The sequence below is a fragment of the Balaenoptera borealis genome (genome assembly GCF_965194805.1).
Source record: "Balaenoptera borealis genome assembly, chromosome: 3".
Lineage (NCBI taxonomy): Eukaryota > Metazoa > Chordata > Mammalia > Artiodactyla > Balaenopteridae > Balaenoptera > Balaenoptera borealis.
Window position 1 is genome coordinate 153,677,700 of NC_138866.1, and position 24,731 is coordinate 153,702,430.

Consider the following 24,731-nt stretch of genomic DNA (forward strand, 5'->3'; position numbering starts at 1 on the left):
ATTTAACAAATATTTTTCTTATAAACCAAAAAAACAAAACAAAAAACAAAAAAACCCCACTGCAACAGAAATAAATGGACCCAAAACAGACCTAGAAGTTGATGATAAACATGTAAAAAGGTGCAGAAACTCAATCCTATGTGTGTGTCAAGTTCACCTACAAGAATGGTAAAGGTCCCCAGGAGTGACAATGTCTTAGGGTGTCACAAACACTCTTGGTGGGAACAGAAATTCGTAATAAAACCCTTCCAGGACACAGTGCAGTCAATACATCCAAGTCTAAAATACACATTCCCCTGGACTCAGCAATTTCCCTCACTGGAATTTATCCCAAGGAAGTAATTGGGCAAGTGCTCAAGACCAAATGTATAAATGTAGAAAAGAAAAAATACTTTCCTGTCTCCTTAGAAAACTTCAAACCTAGACATTGTCATTATTAACACTCTCAAAATCTTTTCAAAAATTACCCAGCAAGTATATTAAAAGTCTTTTGAATAATATTCATTCCTTCAGATTCTTTTTGATCCCAATTCCCTCTCTCTCTCTTTTACAGCTTTACTGAGGTATAATTGATATGCAAAACACCTGTGCCTATTTACTGTATATAATTTGATGATACTGGACATATGCACACACCCTTGATCCCAAGTTTCTTTTTTTTTTTTAATTTAATTTATTTTTTTTTGGCTGCATTGGGTCTTCACTGCTGTGTGTGGGCTTTCTCTAGTTACGGCGAGTGGGGGCTACTCTTCACTGCGGTGCGTGGGATTCTCATTGGTGGCTTCTCTTGTTGCAGAGCACCGGCTCTAGGTGCATGGGCTTCAGTAGTTGTGGTGCGTGGGCTCAGTTGTTGTGGCTCGTGGGCTCTAGAGCACAGGCTCAGTAGTTGTGGCGCACGGGCTTAGTTGCTCCGTGGCATGTGGGATCTTCCCGGACCAGGGCTCGAACCCATGTCCCCTGCATTGGCAGGCAGATTCTTAACCACCGTGCCACCAGGGAAGTCCCCCAAGTTTCTTAATGTCAGTGAAAATCCAGCAGTTGAGTTCCTCAAGAAAATGCAAAGAGTCATGAGTGACAAATGTGATCTAGCTCTGAATATATGTAATTAATAGAAAGCTTATAAAATTAGGACAGCATTACAGGAAAAGCTCATGGCCCAAGGCTGGTCACTTTCATTTCTGCACACCCTACCCTCCGGGGTTGTGTCGTGCGCCTACATTTTTAAAGAAGTCATAATCATGGTGGACCTCCAGGGTTTCACCTAATGGATCAAAAACATTTTTCCTAATAACGTGTAGTGATATATTCAGCTTGTGTAACACATTTTCCTGAACTCTTATTAATGGACTTCATTGTCCCCCTCAGTTTTTACTGTTATGGAAAAGGCAACAACTTATCTGCATGCTTAGTTTTCCTTTTTCTGCATTACTCCCCGGGGGTGATTCTAGAAGTATGAGCACATCTAATGGCATAAATATTTTCATGGCTCTGCATCCCAAATGCTTTGCCAAAGCAGTGGGCTGACTTACAAGCCGCCAGTTAGGGCACCCATGTCCTCATCACTATTTTGTTATTTTAACAAATAGCAAAACAATATTGGTTAAAAAAACAATAACAGAATCTCCAAAAAAACAAAAAAAATTCTAGAGCTAATAAGTGCACTCAGCAAGGCTGCAGGATTCAAGGGGAATACATGAGTGAATCCCCTCCGATTGATTCAGAGTCAGTCCCATGTACTGATGATGAACATGCAGAAACCAAAGGTGTAAACCCAGTGCCATCAACAGCTGCTCCAGAGGAAAATGAAACACGAAACATGCACAGTAAGGAAAGCTGCCCAAGATCTGTATGCTGAAAATGATACCGTGAAACCAAAGCTCGAAAACCATGGAGACAGACTCTGTTCATGCCTCAGAAGACTCAGCTTTAGAAAGATGGCGATTCTCTAAAATATGGCACAAATGAACTTATCTATGAAACAGAAACAGACTCACAGACATAGAGAACAGGCTTGTGGTTGCCAAGGGGGAGGGGGAGGGGAGAGGGATGGACTGGGAGTTTGGGATTAGCAGATGCAAACTAGTACATATAGGATGGATAAACAACAAGGTCCTACAGTATAGCACAGGGAACTATATTCAATATCCTGTGATAAACCATAATGGAAAAGAACATATATGTATAACTGAGTCACTTTGCTGTACAGCAGCAATCAACATGGCATTGTAAATCAACTCTACTTCAATAAAAAAAGAAAGATGGTGATTCTATCCAAATAGCTGTACAGGTTTAATTCCTGTCAAGATCCCAGCAAGGGAGACTTCCCTGGCAGTCCAGTGGTTAAGACTCCACGTTTCCAATGCGGGGGCATGGGTTCAATCCCTGGTCAGGGAACTAAGATCTCACCTACCTCGTGGCCAAAAAAAAGATAAAAAAATAAATTTAAAAAATGAAACACAAATACATGGAGGCTAAACAGTGTGCTACTAAGTAACCAAGAGATCCCTGAAGAAATTAAAAAAATACATAGAAACAAATGACAACAAAAACACAATGACCCAAAACCTATGGGATGCAGCAAAAGCAATTCTAAGAGGGAAGTTTATAGCAATTCAATCTCACCTTAAGAAACAAGAAAAATCTTAAATAAACAATCTAACCCTACACCTAAAGCAACTAGAGAAAGAAGAACAAAGAAAACCCAAAGTCAGTAGAAAGAAAGAAATCATAAAGATCAGAGCAGAAATAAATGAAATAGAAACAAAGAAAACAATAGCAAAGATCAATAAAACTAAAAGCTGGTTCTTTGAGAAGATAAACAAAATTGATAAACCCTTAGCCAGACTCATCAAGAAAAAAAGGGAGAGGATGCAAATCAATAAAATTACAAATGAAAAAGGAGAAATCACAACTGACACTGCAGAAATACAAAGGATTATGAGACTACCACAGACAACTATATGCCAATAAAACAGACAACCAGAAAGAAATGGACAAATTCTTGGAAAGTTACAATTTTCCAAGACTGAACCAGGAAGAATTAGAAAATATAAACACACCTCTCACAAGTAATGAAATTGAAACTGTAATTAAAAATCTTCCAACAAACAAAAGCCCAGGACCAGATGGCTTCACAGGTGAATTCTATCAAACATTTAGAGAAGAGCTTACACCCATCCTTCTCAAACTCTTCCAAACAATTGCAGAGGGAGGAACACTCCCAAATTTGTTCTACAAAGCCACCATCACCCTGATACCAAACCAGAAAAAGATATCACAAAAAAAGAAAATTATAGACCAATATCACTGATGAACATAGATGCAAAAATCCTGAACAAAATACTAGCAAACAGAATCCAACAACATATTAAAAGGATCATACACCACGATCAAGTGGGATTTATGCCAGGAACGCAGGGATTCTTCAATATAGGCAAATCAATCAATATGATACACGGTATTAACAAATTAAGGAATAAAAACCATATGATCATCTCAATAGATGCAGAAAAAACTTTTGACAAAATTCAACACCCATTTATCTCCAGAAAATGGGCATAGAGGGAACCTACCTCAACATAATAAAGGCCATATATGACAAATCCACAGCAAACATCATACTCAATGGTGAAACACTGAAAGCATTTCCACTAAGATCAGGAACAAGACAAGGATGTCCACTCTCGCTGCTCTTATTCAACATAGTTTTGGAAGTCCTAGCCATGGCAATCAGAGAAGAAAAAGAAATAAAAGGAATACAAATTGGAAAAGAAGAAGTAAAACTGTCACTGTTTGCAGATGACATGATACTATACATAGAAAATCCTAAAGATGCCACCACAAAACTATTAGAGCTAATCAGTGAATTTGGTAAGGTTGCAAGATACAAAATTAATGCACAGAAATCTCTGGCATTCTTATACACTAACAATGAAAAATCAGAAAGAGAAATTAAGGAAACAATCCCATTTACCACTGCAACAAAAAGAATAAAATACCTAGGAATAAACCTACGTAAGGAGGTGAAAGACTTCTACTTAGAAAACTATAAAATACTGATGAAAGAAATCAAAGATGACATAAACAGATGGAGAAATATACCCTGTTCTTGGATTGGAAAAATCAATATTGTGAAAATGACTATACTACCCAAAGCAATCTACAGATTCAATGCAATCACTATCAAACTACCAATGGCATTCTTCACAGAATTAGAACAAAAAACTTTACAATTTGTATGGAAACACAAAAGACCCCGAATAGCCAAGGCAATCTTGAGAAAGAAAAATGGAGCTGGAAGAATCAGGCTCCCCAACTTCAAACTATACTACAAACTACAGTAATCAAGACAGTATGGTACTGGCACAAAAACAGAAATATAGATCAATGGTACAGGAGAGAAAGCCCAGAGATAAACCCACGCACGTATGGTCACCTAATTTACAACAAAGGGGGCAAGAACATACAATGGAGAAAAGACAGCCTCTTCAATAAGTGGTGCTGGGAAAACTGGACAGCTACATGTAAAAGAATGAAATTAGAACATTCTCTAACACCATACACAAAAATAAACTCAAAATGGATTAAAGACCTAAATGTAAAATCAGATACTATAAACCTCCTAGAGGAAAACATAGGCAGAACACTCTTTGACATAAACCGCAGCAAGATCTTTTTTGACCCACCTCCTAGAGTAATGAAAATAAAAACAAAAATAAACAAATAGGATGTAATTAAACTTAAAAGCTTTTGCACAGCGAAGGAAACCATAAACAAGATGAAAAGACAACCCTCAGAATGGGAGAAAATATTTGCAAATGAAACAATGGACAAAGGATTAATCTCCAAAATATATAAACAGCTCATGGAGCTCAATATCAAAAAAACAAACAACCCAATTAAAAAATGGGCAGAAGACCTAAATAGACATTTCTCCAAAGAAGACATACAGGTGGCCAAGAGGCACATGAAAAGACACTCAACATTACTAATTACTAGAGAAATGCAAATCAAAACTACAATGAGGTATCACCTCACACTGGTCAGAATGGCCATTATCAAAAAATCTACAAACAACAAATGCTGGAGAGGGTATGGTGAAAAGGGAACCCTCCTGCACTGTTGGTGGGAATGTAAATTGATACAGCCACTATGGAGAACAGTATGGAGATTCCTTAAAAAACTAAAAATAGAACTACCATATGATCCAGCAATTCCACTACTGGGCATATCCCCTGAGGAAACCATAATTCAAAAAGAGACATGTACCACAATGTTCATTGCAGCACTATTTACAATAGCCAGGACAAGGAAGCAACCTACGTGTCCATCGACAGATGAATGGATAAAGAAGATGTGGCACATATATACAATGGAATATTACTCAGCCATAAAAAGAAACAAAATTGAGTTATTTGTAGTGAGGTGGATGGACCTGGAGTCTGTGATACAGAGTGAAGTAAGTCAGAAAGAGGAAAACAAATACTGTATGCTAACACATATATATGGCATCTAAAAGAAATGGTACTGATGAACCTAGAGGCAGGGCAGGAATAAAGACGCAGACATAGAGGATGGACTTGAGGTCACAGCGGGGAGGGGGAAGCTGGGACAAAGTGAGAGAAGCATCAACATATATACACTACCAAATGTAAAATAGATAGCTAGTGGGAAGCAGCACAGCACAGGGAGATCAGCTCGGTGCTCTGTGACCACCTAAAGGGGTGGGATACGGAGGGTGGGAGGGAGGCTCAAAAGGTAAGGGATATGGGGACATATGTATGCATATGGCTGATTCACTTTGTTGTACAACAGAAACTAACACAGCATTGTGAAGCAATTATACTCCAATAAAGATGTATTTAAAAAATTGAAAAAAATGATCGATCTCAGAAAAAAAAAGGCTCCAGCAAGGTATTTTGTAGATACAGGTGAGCTGATTCAAAAATGGATATGGAAAGGCACAGGCCCTACAGTAGCTGCAATCTTGACAAAGAAGAATGAAGTGGGAGGCATCCCTTGCCTGATATTGAGGCTTAGTACAGAGCGACAGCCATGAAGACCGGGTGGAATTGGCAGAGGGGCTGACACACAGATCAATGGGACAGAACAGAACAGGGACCCAGAAGCAGACCCATGCAACTATGCTTGACTGATTTTTGACAAAGGTACAAAAGCAAGAAATAGCCTGGAACAATTGGACGTATACCGGCAAAAAAAATGACCGTGACCTCAACCTCACCCCACACAGAAATTCCCTGTTACTACCTGCTTGGCCTGCAAGCCCCCTGCCAGAGCTTCTTGTATGTTCCTGCCTACCCTCAGGGCTGGCCCCTCTGAGTCTCTCGGTGGAGCCAGCTAACTGCCCAGGGTCGTGAGGCAGTGAGGAGGGCCCAGCCCTGCGGAACGCCTCCCGAGGGGCATCCCAGACTCTGTCCATCTCCACCTGCCCCGAGGCCACAGATAGAAACGGGCCCTGGAGCCGCCATGCTGCCTGGCCTTTCTAACCATGCTTTCCTGGAGAACTGGTGGTTTGTGGGAATCACGTGGCTGGAATGGGGGGGCCCGGCTGCAGGCCCTCCCCCCCACCAAGCTGTAGAAGGCACTGCACCCTGGAGTAGCCTCTGGAAAGGTGGTCACTGGATGCCATCTCTTAGACAAGCTCCCGATGGCTCCTTGGAGTCACCAAGGGAAGGGCAAGGTCACTTCCACATTCAACTGTAGCGACCCGGGGCTCCTGCAGCTCAGAGGTGGCCTCACAAAGGATGGGCCCACCTTATTTCTCTTAGATGTTACTTAAAGTGGGGATGGTGGCAGCACAGAGGGCCACCACAGTCACGGTCCTTTCTCCCCAGGGATGCCCTCCAACTCACCCATCTGTTCCCCCTGCTGCCAAGGTCGCCTGCTTGCCTGTCACCTCGGACCACCTTCCCTACCCCGAGGTTTGTCCTGTGGCTCCCACCCCATATTTGGGATCTGACTTCTCACACTTTTCCTGCCACGCCCTCCAGGACACAACCTCAGGCCCCTGCCCTCCAGCCTCCCCCTCCGCAGCCAGTGGGCAGGGAGCCCCCAGCTCTGGATCCCCCCTGGCCCAGCCCAGCCTCCTCCTGAGGGGGGACTGAGCGGACGTTAGCCTGGTACTATTTTGCTCTGGAAAGGGTCCATCGCAGACTGCATCACACTCTTCTTCAAATCCATACTCCTCGAGTGAGAGAGAAAGGGCGCTGGGGAAGGCAGACAAAGCCCCCCCAGGGAAAGCATGAGGCCTCCCAGCTCTGACCACTGGGGGCAGGGAAGGAGGACATGTGGAACCTTCCATGTACTTAGCAGGAGAGGCTGCAGCAAATTCCCCCCCTTAAAGAGGAAGAGATGGAGGAGGGAGGAGCAGGTGGAGAAGAGAAGAAAAAGGGAGGAGACAGAGCCTGGAAAACTACCAACTTAGTGTTTCAAAGACTGAAAAGGGTACGATTACCTTGTGTGCTGAAGCCCGTGGTGGCGTCTGGGTCCCTGGAGCCGGGCTCGGTCACTTGCGGGTCCCCACTTGGAATCTACGGGAAGGAAGAGGAGGCCACGCGTGGGTACTCTGCTGTCTGTGGGGCACATCACAGCAGCCTCCAGAAAGGCAGGCTGACCCTAGAGCTTGTCTTCTAGAGACAGGTGCTCAGGTTGCAATCTTCTCCCCTAAATGTGTGGGGCGGGGGGTGGGGGGGTGAAGACGCCATTGCCAAGGCCAAAGCCCCTTCCTCCAACATTCCGCAATCAGAACCACATGCCCCCCAAGAGCCCACCCTGAGCCCACTCACCTTCCACTTACAGGCACCATTTGGGGCTGGCGGAGGCCACACAGGGTCCCCCCTGTCACCAGAGGAGGTGGGACAGCCCCTGCCCTCACTTCCCACCCCCTCCTCTCTTCCCTGAAGAGTAAGTCCACGACACCAACACTCATGGGACCCCAATGCTTTGGGCCGGCAGTTTGGACACAAGTGGGCATTGAACGAGCTCTGGACGCCCCAGAGCTGCACGTGCCCTGCCCTCCCTTCTGCCTTCCGCACGTGGGATCAAGAGGCTGCTCCCAAGGCCGCCCTCCCTGCCTAAGCTCTGCCGGGGGCCCAGCCGCACACGGGGCCTACGCCGGGTTGAATGCGGGGCCCCGAGCCCAGTGAGACGCCATCCCTTCCTGGTGAAGGGTGGCCGTGAAGCTCGAATTGGGTTGGACCATCACCACACTTTTGCAGCTTTCTTCTTGAATGAGAAGAAAGGCCTCGGTAATGTGAGGGGAAAGACCAGCCTCCTCTGCTGGGCAGGCATGGGGCACGTCTGCTCCCCGCTTGCCGGGCTCAGATCTGCCCCTCGCGAGCGCATCTGTCCCGTTGCTGCTTTAGGGCACAGCGGCCACTCCCAGGCCGTGCGCCTGAAGGCGATGAACCCTGTATGCACGTGCCCCTGTGCCATCTCAAAAAACGATTTCTGGACCCTTGTGGTATTTCAGAACTGCTTGCCAATAATGAGCTGGGGGAGGCCAGGAAGGTGAGGCGGGCCCCTGCGGCCTGGTCTGGTTCCAGCTCAGTAATTATATTTCTGCCTCCCTGGGCTCCTGCCCCTTCAATCGGGTAGCTGATGGCACCCACCTCTCCTCTGTCAAGCGGGCTGGCGTTGCAGCAGGTGCCGGGCTGCTGGCTGCCCCCAACCAGAGACCCAGAGAGCTGCTCAAATGGTCCCTTGGATCCCACGTGTATGTAATACCGTCCTGCACTCAATGCTCCCTCTCTGCCAGGGAGGGGATAGGAGGGGAGAATTCACACCACCCCACACCAATAACCTGTGTGGGAAATCTCTGTCAAGAATCTCCTGCCAAATCACAAAAAAGGAACAATGCCCCGGAGGTTCATTTCCTTTCATACCTCTCTTCCTGTATCTAACCCTCAATTGGACTCTTTTTTTCTTTTTTGTAGGGGTGGATGGCAACTTCAGGCCTGAAAAAAAAGCTTCTGGTAATAAAGAAATCTACATAAAACAAGAGAAATAAAACACATAGTGAGACAAGGTCAGGAGGAAATTGGATTCGTGTCATATTTTGCAGAAGCATCGCCAGCTTCCCTCTGGCTCCAGGTCAAATTTGGTTTCAAGAGGAGACAGCTCCTGGGAGTGGGGAATTCGTCACCTCTGGCGAGCAGGGTGTCAAGGGCTGAATTTGAATGTGGCCTCCCCTGATGTCCAAGGCCACCTTGCCACAGCAAGCTCACTTCACAGGGCATTGTTCATGAAACACAAAGGCAGTGGAAGAGATATATTTGCGGCATAGAACTGAAGTTGAAATCCGAGTTTAGCAATAAAGGTTCATAACACAGCTCCCGCAGGGCTGTGAAAGGAGAAGCCTCATGTATAACGCAACGTGGACGCTCCAACACCTGCGTTTATTTATTCCCAGACGCACTATTTTGACCACTTATCGTAATTGAAAACTCAATCGGCATTTAGGCAAATAAGCCAAGTTCCCCTCATCTCCCTTTCTCCTAGGAACTTGGGGGCTAAGACGTCCTATATGGAAATTCTGCCCTATTTCTGTAATGAGTTTCCTACTCCTGGGTGAGGTCAGCCGGCTATGTCCCAGGTTTACAAAAAGCTGTTCTTGGGGGCAGTTATCAGCCATCACGGAAAAGGTGCATTAAGGTTTTCGGCTCGCGTCCCAAGGCAATCTTCGAAGCTACTTCACTTACAGACTTTCAAATGTAAAGGTCATTTCATTCGAAAATATAAATAATAACTTCGAGGACTTGGGGTTGGACACACCTCTGTCACGTCCATTGCCTTTCTCACCACTTCTCGTCCCACCTGCCATATTGCCACCAAAATTCCTAAAGCACTGCTGGGCCACGTCGACCCCAAACACCCAACTGTTCAAAGGCAGCTCTATAGTGTGGCATCCCAGGTCATGGAACCTGCACCCAAATGATTTCTGTGAACCCCCTTCCAGCCCCTCAAGCCTCCCTGGTTCACACTCCCGGTCCCACGCAAGGTGGCCCAGCTGGTCCTTCCTCTGAAGCCCCAGAGAAGCCCATTCGTCCCTGTCCTGTGACCACAAGGAAGGGAATACCGTTGGTCTCCCGATCCTATAGCCTGTGGACTAGCGCACAGTCTCACGGGGCCCCCAGAACACACGCTGTCATTCACACAGGCGCATCAACTAGGCGAATTCTCAGCCACGTCCCTGCTGTAGAAAGAAACTCCCTCCCTCCAATCTTGCCCCAAAGCCACAATCTCAGGCCACGGGAAAGAGAACGCATCGCAACCCAAGTCAGAACGGAACCTGAATGTGGCTGAAACACGCGGGTCAAAACGAACGTGCTGGCTCAAGGCGGGGGCTTTTCTTCCCAAATGAAAAATCTGTCCAGATGAGCGATCTCTGCCACACACAGACCTGCACAGCGTCTGCCTGCTTTCCTAGGGGGCGGGCGTCTCTCTCTCTCTTTATCCAAACAGGCCATTCATATGCGTTTGTCCTTACAAGGGGGTAATGAACCTCCTCCTGGCCCAGGGAGTGGGGGTCCTGCTGTAAGTTGGCTGCTCCTGGCTGTCCCGTCGGGGGACTGGGGAGGGGGGAGCTGGCAGGTGCAGCCTCCCCTCCGTGGGCGGGATGGGATCCTGGACTCCCAGACTCCCTGGGGGGTGTCTGTGGAATTGAAAAGTGCTGCCAGCCCACGGGGTCAGAGAGAATCAGCCGGCGAGGTGCAGCTGCCTCCTTGGTGTTGATGGCGGCGGAGGCGGGGGCGGGGGGTGCCTGTGGCGGCCCATTTATCACAGATGCTGCCGGCCAGGCGGGCAGCCCAGGGAAGGGCGTGGGCCACGTCCTCCCGGGGATAACATTCATGCAGGGGCTTGTAAGCGGGCGGTTTCTGAGCCAACGCAAGCTAATGTGAGACAGGCCTTTGCCCTTCAAAAGTTCCTCCCCAAAATCTTTTGAAAGAAATCTCCATTTAGAGAATTCTCCATTCTTTTGGAAAATGAGGTCACATGGGTCTTAGAACCAGTATTATCATCCTCTGATATAGTCTATTCTTCAGAAAAAAAGAGTAAAATAGTGATAAACACTAGGTGCAAGTGTCCGGGGTGCATCAAATGTCACACCCAAACCAGAGGCTGCTTCCCAGCACGTCGGGTCCTTGGAGGCCCGGCGAGGCCGGGAGCATCGCGGGGGTTCTCGCCGGCTCCAGCTCCGCCACTCTCCACGGGGTGGTGCACACAGACCCGTGAATCATGCACGGTTCCTCTCTTCTGGACATAGAGTAACAGCTCACAGGGACGAAGGGGAGGCAGCCTGGAGCCTGCAGCTCTGCGAGGGCAAAAGGCAGGGTCGCCGTGCAGAGGGGGAGGCGGCAGGGCTCCTCCCGTCCCCAAGGTGGCCGAGGAGAGTCACACAGCCTTGTGGCCTTCCTGGGGTTTCCAGGCCCCTGGTCGCCCTGCTCGGTGCCCCTGCTGGTTACAGGCCGAGCTGCCCGTCTGCACCTGGTTCAGCCCCCTCCTGCCTTCCAGGGACCTCCCTCCCCTGGCCCTGGCATATCCCCTTGGTAACCCCTCCCACTCTATTCCCACCCACCCCTGCTAACTACCTCTATCCAGCCTCTTCATCGAGCATCTTGCCAGAGCGATTTACTCCAGGCCCCAAAGGTGTCCTTGGAGCAGCCGCAGTGGGGACTTTGGTAGCCACGCAGATTCTCAGCAGCCCCCTGACCCGGGACTCCGGAGCCCTGGAGGTGCGCCCGGCCATCTGCATTTGATTGACAAGCCCTCCAGGGAGTCGGGATGCCCACTGGAGGCTAGAAACAGTGGTCCACACCCTTGCTTCCCCTCCTCACATCCCATCCTCTCCGCTCCCTGACGCCATCTGATCCTACCATGCCCCGCCCCACCTGCTCCCTGATGCCATCTGATCCTACCATGCCCCGCCCCACCCATCCCCAGCAGCTGCTCCTGCCAAAGTCACTGGCAGCCTCTCAAAAGGTGAGCCAGGTGGACGGGGCTCAGTCCTTCACAGCCTCTGGGCAGCACTTGGCCCATGCCTTCCTCCCTGACCACTGGTTTCTGAGTCCAGGCTTTCTGGGACCCCACCCCATGCCCTCTCCTAGGGCCTCCACCTGCCCCGGTCTCCAGGGTTTCCATGACCATCTTTGCAGCGAACCCTGATCTCTCTAAGGCCCCGACCTCAGATCCTAGCAGCCGTGGACACTTGCTTGGATGTTCTGATGACCCTGGCACCCAGTGGGGCCCAGCGGGTGGGTCGGCCCCCCACCTCATGCTCACCCCTCCCGCAGAGCCTCTGCAGGAGCTGCTCCCTCCCCAGCAGCACCCCTGCCTCTCCTCCCTGACCTGCGTCCTGCCGCCCACTGGGCCGAGGCCTCATCTCCCAGGGTCCCTGGACCCACGCAGGGACCAGCATCCCTGCCCAGGGCCCTGCAGCACCCGGGGCTCCACTCAGGGCTCTGACTGTTACCACAAGAAGCGGTTTCCCTTGACAATATTGATTTGAACTGTTTTTATCATGAAGAAAAAAATAAACCCACTCCAGGAAGGCAGAATGCTCTGCTCTGCTCCGCTTTAAAGGGAAAAATTCCAGAGAATTTCAGTTATTGTAAGTCTAGAGATGAGAGTCATGGTCACACTGCTACCTCCTTCCTCACAGCCCCATGCCTCTATTTCTCCCGTGGACAGAAAAACAGCCAAGAGTCCCAGCCGAGTCCCTCTGCCGTGGGGGCCTGGCGAGCCTCGGGACCTCTCGGTGGGAGCAGGCCTGGAGGGAGGCCCCGGGGTGTCAGGAGCCTCTGCCTGGGCCAGGGTGGGCTGGGTGGCTGGCTGGGGCTGGGGGGTGCTGAGCAGTTGTGCCCCAGGACCCCGAGGAGAGCCTGTCACACAGATGCCCTGCACGGCGCCGAGCCTCGTCCCTTCCCGTCACACGGCCACTGGCCTGCAGGACTTGATCGCCTTGTGGACGGCACTGTCTCTGGCCGCATCCCCTGGATGCTGAGCCCAGCACAGGGGTCCCCAGGGTCGATCCTCAGGGGGTGGCGGGAATGGATGGGCCCTGCCGCCCGGCCAGCTCACCACGGGCGCCGTCTCACAGGGCGACAGTGCGAGGTCGGGGCCTGCACCACCTCTGGGCAGGGGGCTCCAGGCGGGGACACGTGTCAGGGCAGGTCCGTGGCTGCTGAGACATCACAGCATGCCCCCAACGCTCCGGGTCTGTCTGCGTCTCCTCTGACTGATGCGCGGGGCCCAGGAGTGGCTGCAGCCCTGTCCCGGTGCCCCTGCTCCCTTGACGGCTGTGGCTGCCCACCACGCCCCAATCCCTGTGGTGCCCTGGGGGACACCCGCATGGCCCCACCACTCCATCTGCACTTGGGCACCATATGGCCTTTCCCGGTGCTCACGTCTCTCTGCCCTGGCTGGTGCCCCTCGATATTCAGCAATGACAACGATGATGACGAGGACGAGGATAATACCAAGAAAGGGCACGTGGCTTTTGCTGAGTCAGACCCTGCCATGTGCCCAGTCCTGTCCATTACAAACATGCTGTTCCATCCGATGTGCTTGGTACTATTATGACCCCATTTCACAGATAAGGAAACTGAGGCCGCACATCCCCTGTGCCTGCCCGCTGGGATCAGGCACCTCCCTGGCTGTAGCCGCCAGGCCTCTGACAAGACCAGGAATCCAGACGAGCTCTCTCAGGTGTCCGGATGACTTTGACAGTGGCCTGTAGCTGAAACAGCCCAGAGACCCCTGCATACTCAGACCATGGCCCGACCCCACCCCGGGGGGCCTCTGCCCATGGATCAGAGCCTGGGCCAGCTCTTTCTGCACTGTGTCCCCAGCACATCTGAGGGGAGGCAAGGAAAGTCAGCACAGACATGGGGTTGGAATCCCCGCCTGGCTGCCATCTCTGCAGGATCTGCTCTCTGCGTCTGCTCTTCTCCCCCACGACCGGGCTAAGACGACCAGCGTCCCACAGGTTTGCTGAAAGGCTGAGGGAGATGCCAGCGCAGGCAGCAGGACCGGGAATGGGGAACTGGCCTGTCGGGGTCGGGCCTCACCTGGCTGGTGGGGGTCGGGCCCACCACGGCCTCGTAGGGCGGCGGGAGCTCGGCGGGGTAGAGCAGGCCGGGGCTGTTGATGGTGACGCGGTACAAAGTGCCGAATGGGGAGGAAGCAAAGTCCAGGTGGAGGCCCCTGGAAAGGCAGAACCGCGGAACATCACTCCTTGGGTAAGGAGCCCGGACCCTTCCCGTTTCCCTCAAAGCGATCAGACCGATTCCCCGCCTGGAATTCTCGTGTTCGTGAAATAAAAGCCTCATTCGCTAGGCAGTCCTCACTTTTGTTTTTTGCTGGAAAGATATTGACACTTTCAATGAACTCTATGGCCTTTTCCATGACAATTAAAACCATCATACAGCTGATTCAATCTTTAATTAAATGTGACATGTTCTATTAAATGACCATAAACCGACAGCAGTATTGTGTTTCATGAAGAGTGGAACAGGGCTGCTCCTGCCTGGCTGGGTTTCTTCTCCGAGGCCCTACAGTGAGGCCAGCGGAAACGCACGGGGCGCTGAGCCCTCCCACCTCCCCGGGCTCTGCTGTCTGATCCAACAGGCCTTCGTTCGCCTCCCCCTCTGCTCACCTTCCCGGACAAGGAGCACCTCCCACACCAACCCCCAACGACGGCCTCCCATCCTTGGGCCCCAGCATAGCTCAGGGAGGTGTCCCCAGGGAAGACCCACCTGTGGGCCTCGGTGGTGGGCGTGCAGGTGTACTCCGGGGGGTAGTAGGGCGGAGGGGGCAGCGGGGGCACAAACTCATCGAAATCCAGGGTCTGGTGGAGGACAGTGCCATGTGGGGTCATGCAGGCCGGGCTGGCGGAAGGCGCCCTTTGTGGAAGGAACTGCAAAACAGAGAGGTTCCGAGTGATCAGGCCGGCTGCTGTGGCTCGAACGTTATGACATACGTCTTCGTTATGTCTAACGAAGGTAACTGTGCAGAAGCTTTAATGATGCGCGTGGAACTCAGGTACTTTAACCCGTCAAACCGTGACGGCTAAACACACATTTAAAACGGCAGCTCCGGGAGGATCACACCCTCTGCTCCGGAGCCTCATCACGCTCGGTTCCCACGCTGCTACACAGATGCCTGTCTTCTGAGGCAAAGCGCAGTCCGGGAAGTTAGGTTCTGTCCCTGCCACTAAACCTGTCTCCTCTGATGAAGAGCTTGTGGTCAGAGGGGTGCCTGCCGCCCAGGGCTGAAGACAGCACTTCCTGGAGTGAGTTCCTGAGAAAACACCAGACTCTCAGGATGTCCCTCCCACGCCCTCCCCAACCCCTACACTGAAATAAACTTGGGCAAAGCCACTTTGGTACTCCCTCCTTGGGGCCCTGTCATGTGCATTGTAAGTGTGTTCAAGGCCCTGAGAAGGCCTGCACCAAAAAATCCATTAAATTGTCTAGCTCATTCATGGAACATTCCTCAAATATTTTGTGATGGGCCCCTTTGGACACACAGTATCCATCAATATCTGGCAGTTCTAGGGAATTCACACACTTTGGAAAACACTGCTCTGAGGGAAAAGAATCCTTCATGAGCTCTAGAACATTCTGGGGGCAACCTCAAAACTGAGAGGCTGCTTGAGCAATGTGAGGTCAAATCACTTAAAATGAAGCTGTCTCTGCCTCATTTTCCATTTCTGTTCTTGGGAGGCACCACCCAATACCTGCTGTTCCTTCCATGGGCCACTGCTCCCCAGAGATGACCTGTGGCGTGGAGGTACCCGAGGCACAGCTCCAGGTCCAGGTCCTCCCCGAGAGTGCCTCCAGCTGTGGACAGACCCCAGGCTACTGAACACTATGCTCTGGGACCTCCCACTGCATGGGGGGCGGCAAGGGGTGGGTGAGACCAGGACCCAGAGTCAACTGTCCACGGCCAAGCAAGGACAGTTCCATGAGGAAACAGTGAACTCTCCAAGCTCTGCAGGAACCTGCAGAGATCCACAAAGGGTTAATGTAGAAGATGACATTTGAATGGGCCTGAAAGATGAGGAGGATTTCAATGAGTGGGCTCACAGGAGAGGCTCCGAGCTCAAGAAGAACAGGTGAGCTAGTGGAAGATGTGTTTACGGAGAGCAAATTTTGGTAAGGCTCTAGAAGTTACTTCCTAATTCTGGGGGCACTGGGGAGCCAGCGAGGGTGCTGGAGCTGGGCAGCAGCTCTACTGAAGCTGCCCTCCTGGCAGCAGCGGGTGGGGTGGTCTGCAGTTGAGGGAGGCCGGGTGGTGGTGGAACATTTCTGGACAAGTACGGGTGAGGTCGTGATTCTGAATACAGTCCAGTGCTATGAAATCAGCATGCTCTAGACTAATGCAGAAAGAACTGGGGGTGGGTGGGGGCGTGTCTAAATGTGTGACACATCAGACTGCACATGTCTAAACGTGTGACACCTGCCTTCTTCACACACAGAGCACGGTCCTTGCCCCTCCAGCTGGTGTGACCCACGGTTTGTATGTTTAGTGGTCTGAGATAGAGGTGCATCCATGGCCAAGGGCAGGGTGGATGTGTCTGCCAGCCTTGACTTTGGAAAGCTGCTCGCCCTGCGGCTACTGCAGGAAGCTGAGCAGCCAGCATGAAGCCAAAGGTCCTGGAGGTCTCATGGGGGAAGATTTTGAATTAGCCTTATCAGAAATTAGAAAAATCAATAACATACTCAAGCGTGAAATGCAAAAGCCAAAGCGCTTTTCTGTGGAAGATCCAATCCCACCAGAAATGAGAGAGGTGAGGAGGTCCAGGCAATCCTATTAGCAGGTTTAAACGAGTCAATGCAGCCACATGAAGGAGGCTTTTTAAAGGCTAAACGACCATCTCCGTTTCTGCCCTAAACTCCAGATGGCCTTTCCAGGGGGGGCATTGGCCTGTCTTCGTGGAAGCACGTCAGACTCAGCGGCATTTACCCCGGCTCCTTGGCTTCCACAGCCGGAGGCCCGTGAGTCACACCGACATCTCCCTTGACACCCCTCAATATCTGTCTGATGAGGCAGCGTCTGTATGGGAGCCCAGGGTCACCAGCTCTGGACTCTGCTCTGAGACAGGGGTGTTGAAGGTCTGCACCCCACGGTCCCAGGCTCCCTTGCAGCTGGCGTCCTGTTAGGTTCTGCCAACGGGGACGCGAGAGGGAGCCTGGTGCAGAGGCGGCAGGGCGGGGGGGCTCCTGTCACTGCTCCTGCCCCTCCTCCCCTATGCCCTCCAGCTCTAAGGGGGGCAGAGCTTCTGCTGTTGTCTCTGTGTAACCTCCAGGCCCTCCTTGCTCCTCTGCCTTCCAACCCTGGCCAACCAGCTCCCCGTATGAGCTACGTCGAGCTCCTTTTCTCTCCTGGGCCCCAGCCACGGGGTCCATCATGGGGGCTGGCGCCGAGGGCCCAGCAGGTGCTCTATAAGCATCCACTCCACAGGTGAACACACACCCCCTCACTGCCACCTCCCGGCAGCCCCCAGGTTACCTCCTCCTTGCGGAAGCATCTAAATCATCTCTCTGCCTTGGGCTTCTTCCTCTTGTTCTGCTTTAAAAAGCTTTGTTTAGGGGCTTCCCTGGTGGCGCAGTGGTTAAGATTCCATGCTCCCAATGCAGGGGGCCCGGGTTTGATCCCTGCTCAGGGAACTAGATCCCACATGCATGCCGCAACTAGGAGTTCGCATGCCACAACTAAGGAGCTCACGAGCCGCAACTAAGACCCAGCACAACGAAGCAAATAAATTAATTAATTAATTAAATAAAAATTTTTTTAAAAAGCTACGTTTAATCCAACGTGATGAGGTCACTCCCTTTTAAAACTCTTTTACGAGACCTCTGCTCCCTGAATCCCACCTACTTTCCAGCTTCTTTACCCACTAACGCACTGATGCCCCAAACTCCTCCATCTGGCATTTGAACCAACCCCAAGTACCAAACTCAGGCTGTTCTCTCTCCCCAGATCCAGCCTCCTCTCACCCAGCAACCTCCTGGTCATCCTTCAGGACCCACAGAAATGCTTGCTGCCCACCCGCACCCTCCTCGGCCCCTCATCTGCAGGGTGATGGCCAGGCGCAGAGCCGAGCCTGCATCTGGGTGCGCTGGGGAGGAAACGTGCCCGGAAGCATCCCTTCTTTCCCAGGGGGTTGTGCTTGCCCTGGGCCACCTGTAAAAGCCCCGGTTGGTCCGTGTGCTGACAAAGGTACACTTGTGCCTGGTGAGTGAAGTGAGGTTGGTACCTGGTTGAGGTGTTCACACACCTGGCATGGGCATCATCGCCCAACCCTCATCATCCATAAAAGAGGAGTTTGCATTTTAGACCCTGCTGGGGAGAAGCCCATTCTCAGGGGTTTGTTCTGGGAGGAAGGATCCATCTTAGGCACGTGCTAGCCTTGGGAGAAAGAGCAGGATTATTGCCACAGTAAAAGTTTTCTGAATGGACCTCTTGTTGGTGAGCTGGAGCTCTCCCCCTGTGCTCTGGACACTGGAGTGATGCCCGCCCCGGTCACCCTGCTGCTCTCTGGTCCTGCCACCCCTGGGTGAGCAGGGCTGCCTCCTCAAACAGGTTCAGACCAGTTTTAGTTACTACTGTAATTTGCAATGAAATATGAATGCAGATGGGAAAACTTGCTTGTTCCGTGAAAACCGAGTTGAAGGCTTTGGAAAGACTCGATAGCTAAGCAGAAATTGCTGCCAAGGTAGGTCCTGGCCAGGCAGTCATAACAGAGTGGAGAAGAATCGTAAAATATCCAGGGAGTTCTGCATGCAGATGGCTTCACCTGTCTGACTCCAATCAAAAGGAACTAAATCTGGAAATCATAGAGGCTGCGAGTTCCATGAATTTGATGCAGTAAATACAACCTGATACACCAAAGAGACCCATAATCAAAGAGAAGATCATGGCCCCAAACCAAGACTGGGGGACAAATGCTCATTTGCATGTTTAAAGCCAAAATAAAATGTTCATGGTATGTATCATTTTTATGATTGTCTGCTGTAGCTGGCTTTTTAGGTCAAGCAGACACCCATTATTGGTCCTGATCTGATAGGGTAAGTAGCACCTACAACCCAGAGACCTTTCTGCTGAACCCAGACCTCAAGGAAGGTCACTGTGGGTCAGAGGAGGGCCGGCCTCAGTGGGGAGAACTGGAGAGGGGAAGATACAGGTGAACTTGAGTGATCTGGGGGCTCCCAGGGGGCACTACATCCCTCCTTGTCCGGCCAGCACCCATTCCGAGCTCCGTGGGCAAGCCCACAGTAGCGTGTCTGTGACGGCCACAGTACCCTGCCTGCAGCTTCTGAAGCAGCTCTACTTTACAAGGCATAGGACGAGTGGAGAACATAGATGACTGTAATAAAAGATGAAGTTAACAAGTGTATGCGAAATGGAGATGCAGGTAATAGCAGACCACGTCCCCGAGGCTAGGTGGCTGGCAAGAAAGTAAGTGGGGAGGAAAATAGTTTAACGGAAAACTGAGATTACACTTAGGAAATAAAACTAAAAATATGAGATTATAGACACTTTGGAGGTAAATGCTTTCTCCACTAAACTATATCAATAAACTGAATTTTATCATCAGATGGTCTTTTGCCACTATTTCCAAACACATGAGAGGAATTCAGCTTGATAAGTTCTGACAATAGACATAACAATTTGCATCTCACGTAGACATGCATTCATTATATGAATTCTCCCCAAACTCTTAATCATCCCAAAATGCTGGTCCACAAAAATAAGAATAAAATTATGGGTTCCTTCCACGTGGGCTAAGGCCTTTGCTGTGAGTCACAGTCTGCTGATGGGTGCCCCGTGGTTCTTCCTGCATAAACTGCACCCGTAAGACATTCTCTGACTTTCCAGTTCTGTGTTTTTACAGCAGAGCCAGAACATAAAGGTACTTGGGAAGCAATGTGTATGCAGACACCCCTTCGATTTTTTTCAGTTTTTATCCCAACCCCTTAGAGTTGTCTGACCCACTTCTAAACTGACGGCAATATATTTAGTGACCCTCTTTCACTGACTCTTTCCAGAGCACTCAATTTTGTTGTAATAGACATAACTCTTTTTTGCACTCATATTTCATTGGCTCATGTAGAACTAGAATATGCACTTAGAGTCCACATACCACTGGCCTAAACTGGTCTGGGGATAGATACAACTGTCCCTTGGAAAGCTGATGACCCAACTGCTGGGAGCAGAAATGGCACGTGGGTGAACTGCAGAGGCTGCGGGGAGTGGGGGTGTGCTGTGGGCAGCAGGAAGCGCATCTTCCAGGCGGGATGGAGAACCGCAGCTGGCTGGCCAGTCAGGTCAGCACAGGTTGGTCAATAGAGTTATAACTGTATGTACAAGGAGAACCATTTGCAGAGGCAGAGACAGAACCCAAATCAAAAACAAGTAGCAACTCGGATAGAGAAATGGCCAAATAACGGACGTGACTTCCATCTCATGGACCACTGCAGATATTCAAACATCTCTCTTTCTATTGACTTAGCTGGATGGCCATGATTGTTTCAGGTTATAAGATTAAGTCGTAGAGTAATATACGTGGTGTGATCCCATTTTGGCAAAAAAAGAAGGAATAAATGAAGGAAGAAAGGGAAGGAAGGAGAGAGAGATGGAGAAAAGGAGGGAGGGAGGAAAAAAGGAAGATAGACTATTTTCAGAAATCAAGAAACAAAGGGAAGGTTCACTGCAAATTGTTCTCAGGAGAATGCAGTGGGGGAGGGGAGATGATCAACTTTTTCTTTATATACCTCTATATTTTATTTGTTTCAATGATCCTATGTTACTTCTTTAATTAAAGAGTTTAACAATATGAAGTAAGAAAATTAAAGTCAACTATATCTCAATAAAGCTGGGGGAGAAAAAGACTTGTAAAAAAATTAACAAGGGCTTCTGAGGCATCCTCAGGGATAACATAGCTACCAGCCCCATCCATCAGGGTGTAACCATGACCCCCTTGGGCTGTCCCACTTCTTCTCCAAGGACACAGCATGTGTGGCCAGGCTGGCGCAGCCCCTGACCCACGTGGTAACAGCCAACCTCCATGTGGCCACCATGCTTTTCCAAAGCCCATTGACACGTTATCTAAGTCATCCTCTCAGTGGCCCTATGAGGACAGTAGGATGTAAACAGTCTTACTTAGAGCAGAGGAAACTGGGACAAATGGGTGGTGATGTGCCCAAGGTCAGGTGCTGGTCCCACGGGTGCCACAGTCATGGGCTCCCCGGTGGCTCTGCAGGTCAGTGGGGTAACCAGCCTTCTGAGGAGAGTAGAGCCTGGTCTGTTCCATAGTCCGTGGTCACAAAAGGAGAAGAACACACCAGCAGCAAACTCATTGATTTCTATTTCCAAGCCAGGGGTCTGAAGCAAATTTACTCACCAAGTATAATACTTAGCCATGAAACAGCCAGGGGTTCTAATGGCAGCTGTTGTAATTGCAACCATACTTTACATCTGGTTGATAAAGTACCTCGAGCACCACTGCCTTTGCGGTCACAGCTGCGATGTCCCTATAACAAACCGGGACGTATTCCCTCCACGTATTTAAGAATCAAAATAGTTCACATTTGAGTTCTCACCAGATATTTAAACAGGGCCCCTCCTGAGTGAGAAAAATGAGGTTCAGGGAGGTTCATAGGTAAAAGCTGTGGGACCCCAACCCAGATGTAGCTGACCTCAGACCCAGGATGCCAGGCCGCTCGCTTTCTACACGGAGGACTGACAATGACCTGTACGTTACGTTTCACCACATACACTATTTTAGCTACGACACACTTTCTTCTTACTTAGTTGGTAATTTCCATTTTAATTCTGAAAACCTAGGGAATACAAACTTTCAGCATTTCCAGCCCTGTGGTTCTGTTAGTTTGGCCAAATTGGTGTGATATTTCCAGATCAAGAGTAAAATCTGCTGAGGTGACCGCAGCCCCACAGTACTTAACCTTCCATTACACCACACGCTGGAGAGAATCGCCAACACGAGGCCTCGGCGAGCAAGGGCTGAAGTTCATCGCTGCTGAAGAACTGCTTAATTAGGTATCTTTCAGAAAACTGCCGCCTCTCGCAAAGGTCGGCGCGGTTGTGACAGCTGTGTGGATGTACACAGGGAGAAAGAGGCTGCACACGATTAGAGCCAATGAATTTTTAACGCCTGGGTAATGATGCTCTCTGGCCCTGCATCTTGATGAACTGATGTACTGCCGTGGGGTGGGTGAGAAACAACAAATCAAACAGGCTCCTATAAGAAAAACTTGCCTTTTTTTTCATGAGATGCTGAAAACATTGGGGAGGGGAGGCAGGGCAGGTCTTGGAGGGGCCACGGGGAAGAGGGAGGGCAGGGTTCCTACCCTTAGCATGAACAGCAATGTCTTCCCATCACTTTCCCTTTATTTGCTGACTTTAGTGGTAACGTACTGAGCAGTGGGCTGTGTTCCATTCACACAAATAACGAAGAGCCGTCATTATTTATTGAGCATGTATTAATAAGTGTGTGACCTCTGCTCTTGGCCTTATCACTCCCCTGGGGACCAGCACTTCCTCTTCTCTAAGACCCTGGCCAGAGGTTCCAACGATGGCTGGCCAGTGACCTGTCACTGGATTTTGAGCTCAGAGTTAATTAGCAAATCTGCAAAGCACAGAGGAGCAGTTTTTCAATTTGAGAAGAACTCATCTTCTAAACAATCTTCCTTTATTAAAAGTGAATTCTGAACAGAGCCTTGCTCTGGAGGTGCCGGGCCTAGAGGACATCTCAGGCTACAGGACTGTCGCTAAAATTACTCAGGGGCACAAACCCGGGGCTCTCTAGAGGCACGTGATGGTAGCTGGACCCTGTCAACAAGGAGCTCCAACAACACCTAAAATAAATACATCAGTGGCACCAAATGTGTGAGTTTTGTCTTCCAGAGGGCAGCATGGAGTGACCTCCAAGGATCTCCAAGCCCCACGCGCTGTCGGGGCTTATTGCCCTCGGGGCTTCTGGATGGAAGCCAGCAGTGTCCATGATACATTGGTCTCAAACTGGCTGGGGAGGGGGGGCTGGAGCCTGCCATTCTGCGTGTGCTGGGGAGGGAGGGGGACCACTCACCATCTGCAGGACGTCAGCGGAGACCATCTGCATGCAGCACATGGCTGTGGCCAGCGCACACACGATGGTGGACAGGACGTTGAGGGCACACACGCTGAAGAGCAGTTCCTGTGGGAAAAGATGCGGGAGGACGTCAGCGTCATCTTGGCAACGCAGATGGCAGCCTCCTCGGCGTTGCCGTCAAGGTCCAGGATGAGGATGGTCAATTGTGGGTTTCTTTTTTCATCATCAAAACTGGCCTTTTATAGACACTTTTGTTTATTCTTGGTTTATACATGGTTGATCAAATTACTCTTAGATACTAAGTGATGTATTTTACAATTTTGATAATTATTAGGTAGTCACTGTCTAAGAAAATCTTCAAATTGCCAACATTTGAGTAGGTGGGCAATCTCTGTCGATTATAAAGTGTAACTGAAAATTCTGATAAGAATTCCAAGTTTTTTAAACTTCTTTTCTTGACATAACTGTAGATTCACTTGCAGGTGTAAGAAATCATAGAGAGATCCTGGATACCCTTCCCTCAGTTTCCCCCATGGTAGCATCTTATAAAACTATAGCATGATATCATAACCATGATTGCCAATGATACAGTCAAGACAGAGAACATTTCCATCACCACAAGGATCCACCCTCCCCGCCCGTGTTGCCCTTTTATAGACACACTCACCTCTCTCTCCCTGCTTTTTGTACTTTTCCAAAAGTACAATTGCTGGGTCATATGATAACTGAATGTTTAGTTTCATAAGAAATTTCCTAATTGTTTTCCAGAGTGGCTGAAACATTTTACATTCCTACCAGCAATGTATGAATGATCCAGTTTCTCTGCCTCCGTGCCAGAATTTGATATCACTATTTTATTTTAGCAATTCTGATAGGTGTGTAATGATATATCATTGTGGTTTTAAGTTCCATTTCCCTCACAGCTAATGATCTTTTCAAGTGCTCATGTGCCATCGGTTTATCCTCACTGGTAAAGTCTCTGCTCATAACTTTTCCCATTTTCTAGCTGGATTGTTTGCCTTTTTTTCTTTTTTAACTGAGTTTTGAGAGCTCTTTTTGCATTCTAGATTCTAGTCCATTGTCAGATATGTGGTTTGCAAATTTTTTTTCCCAGTCTGCAACTTATCTTTATCTAGTCCTAGATCGTGGTGATTTTCTCTTTTTTTTTCTAGAAGTTTTTATAGTTTTACGTTTTACATTTAAATCTGTGATTCATTTTGAGTTAATTTTTGAATAAGGTGTGGGGTTTAGATTAAGGTTTATTTTTATGTTTTTAATTTTGATCTCTACATGTTCATTGCTAGAATACAGAAATGTGGTTTGTATCAATATTTGTATTTATCTAGTATCCTGTGACCTCGGGATTTTCTTCCGTGTTTAATTTCTTCCTTCCCAATTTGTATGCCTTTCATTTCCTTTTGCCTATTAGCACTAGCTAGAATTTCAAGTATTATGAATAAGAATAAGATGAATAAGATGCTGAGATGAGATATCTTTGTCTTATGCTCTCAGAGGGTTCACTCATAGAATTTTAACTATCCAAATACAATTCATTCTTCTTTAGATAATTTACTCTCAAATCCATGCCAGAAATAGA

At 49.4% G+C, this 24,731-nt stretch overlaps 1 protein-coding gene across 11 annotated transcripts in view; it reads right to left on the reverse strand.

The window, feature by feature from the left end:
- The window catches only part of ENTREP2 (endosomal transmembrane epsin interactor 2), a 396,616-nt gene that overhangs the window by 8,224 nt on the left and 363,661 nt on the right, over nt 1–24,731 (reverse strand). For 10 of the 11 annotated variants that reach the window (XM_082386093.1, XM_082386091.1, XM_082386087.1 and 7 more), the window contains 4 exons: nt 23,132–23,239; nt 14,775–14,935; nt 14,088–14,223; nt 7,475–7,550 (listed from right to left, as the gene is read on the reverse strand). In XM_082386093.1, the coding sequence (XP_082242219.1) occupies nt 7,475–7,550; nt 14,088–14,223; nt 14,775–14,935; nt 23,132–23,239 (481 nt within the window). The remainder of the gene's footprint in view (nt 1–7,474; nt 7,551–14,087; nt 14,224–14,774; nt 14,936–23,131; nt 23,240–24,731) is intronic. The other variant, XM_082386089.1, reaches the window with a different exon arrangement.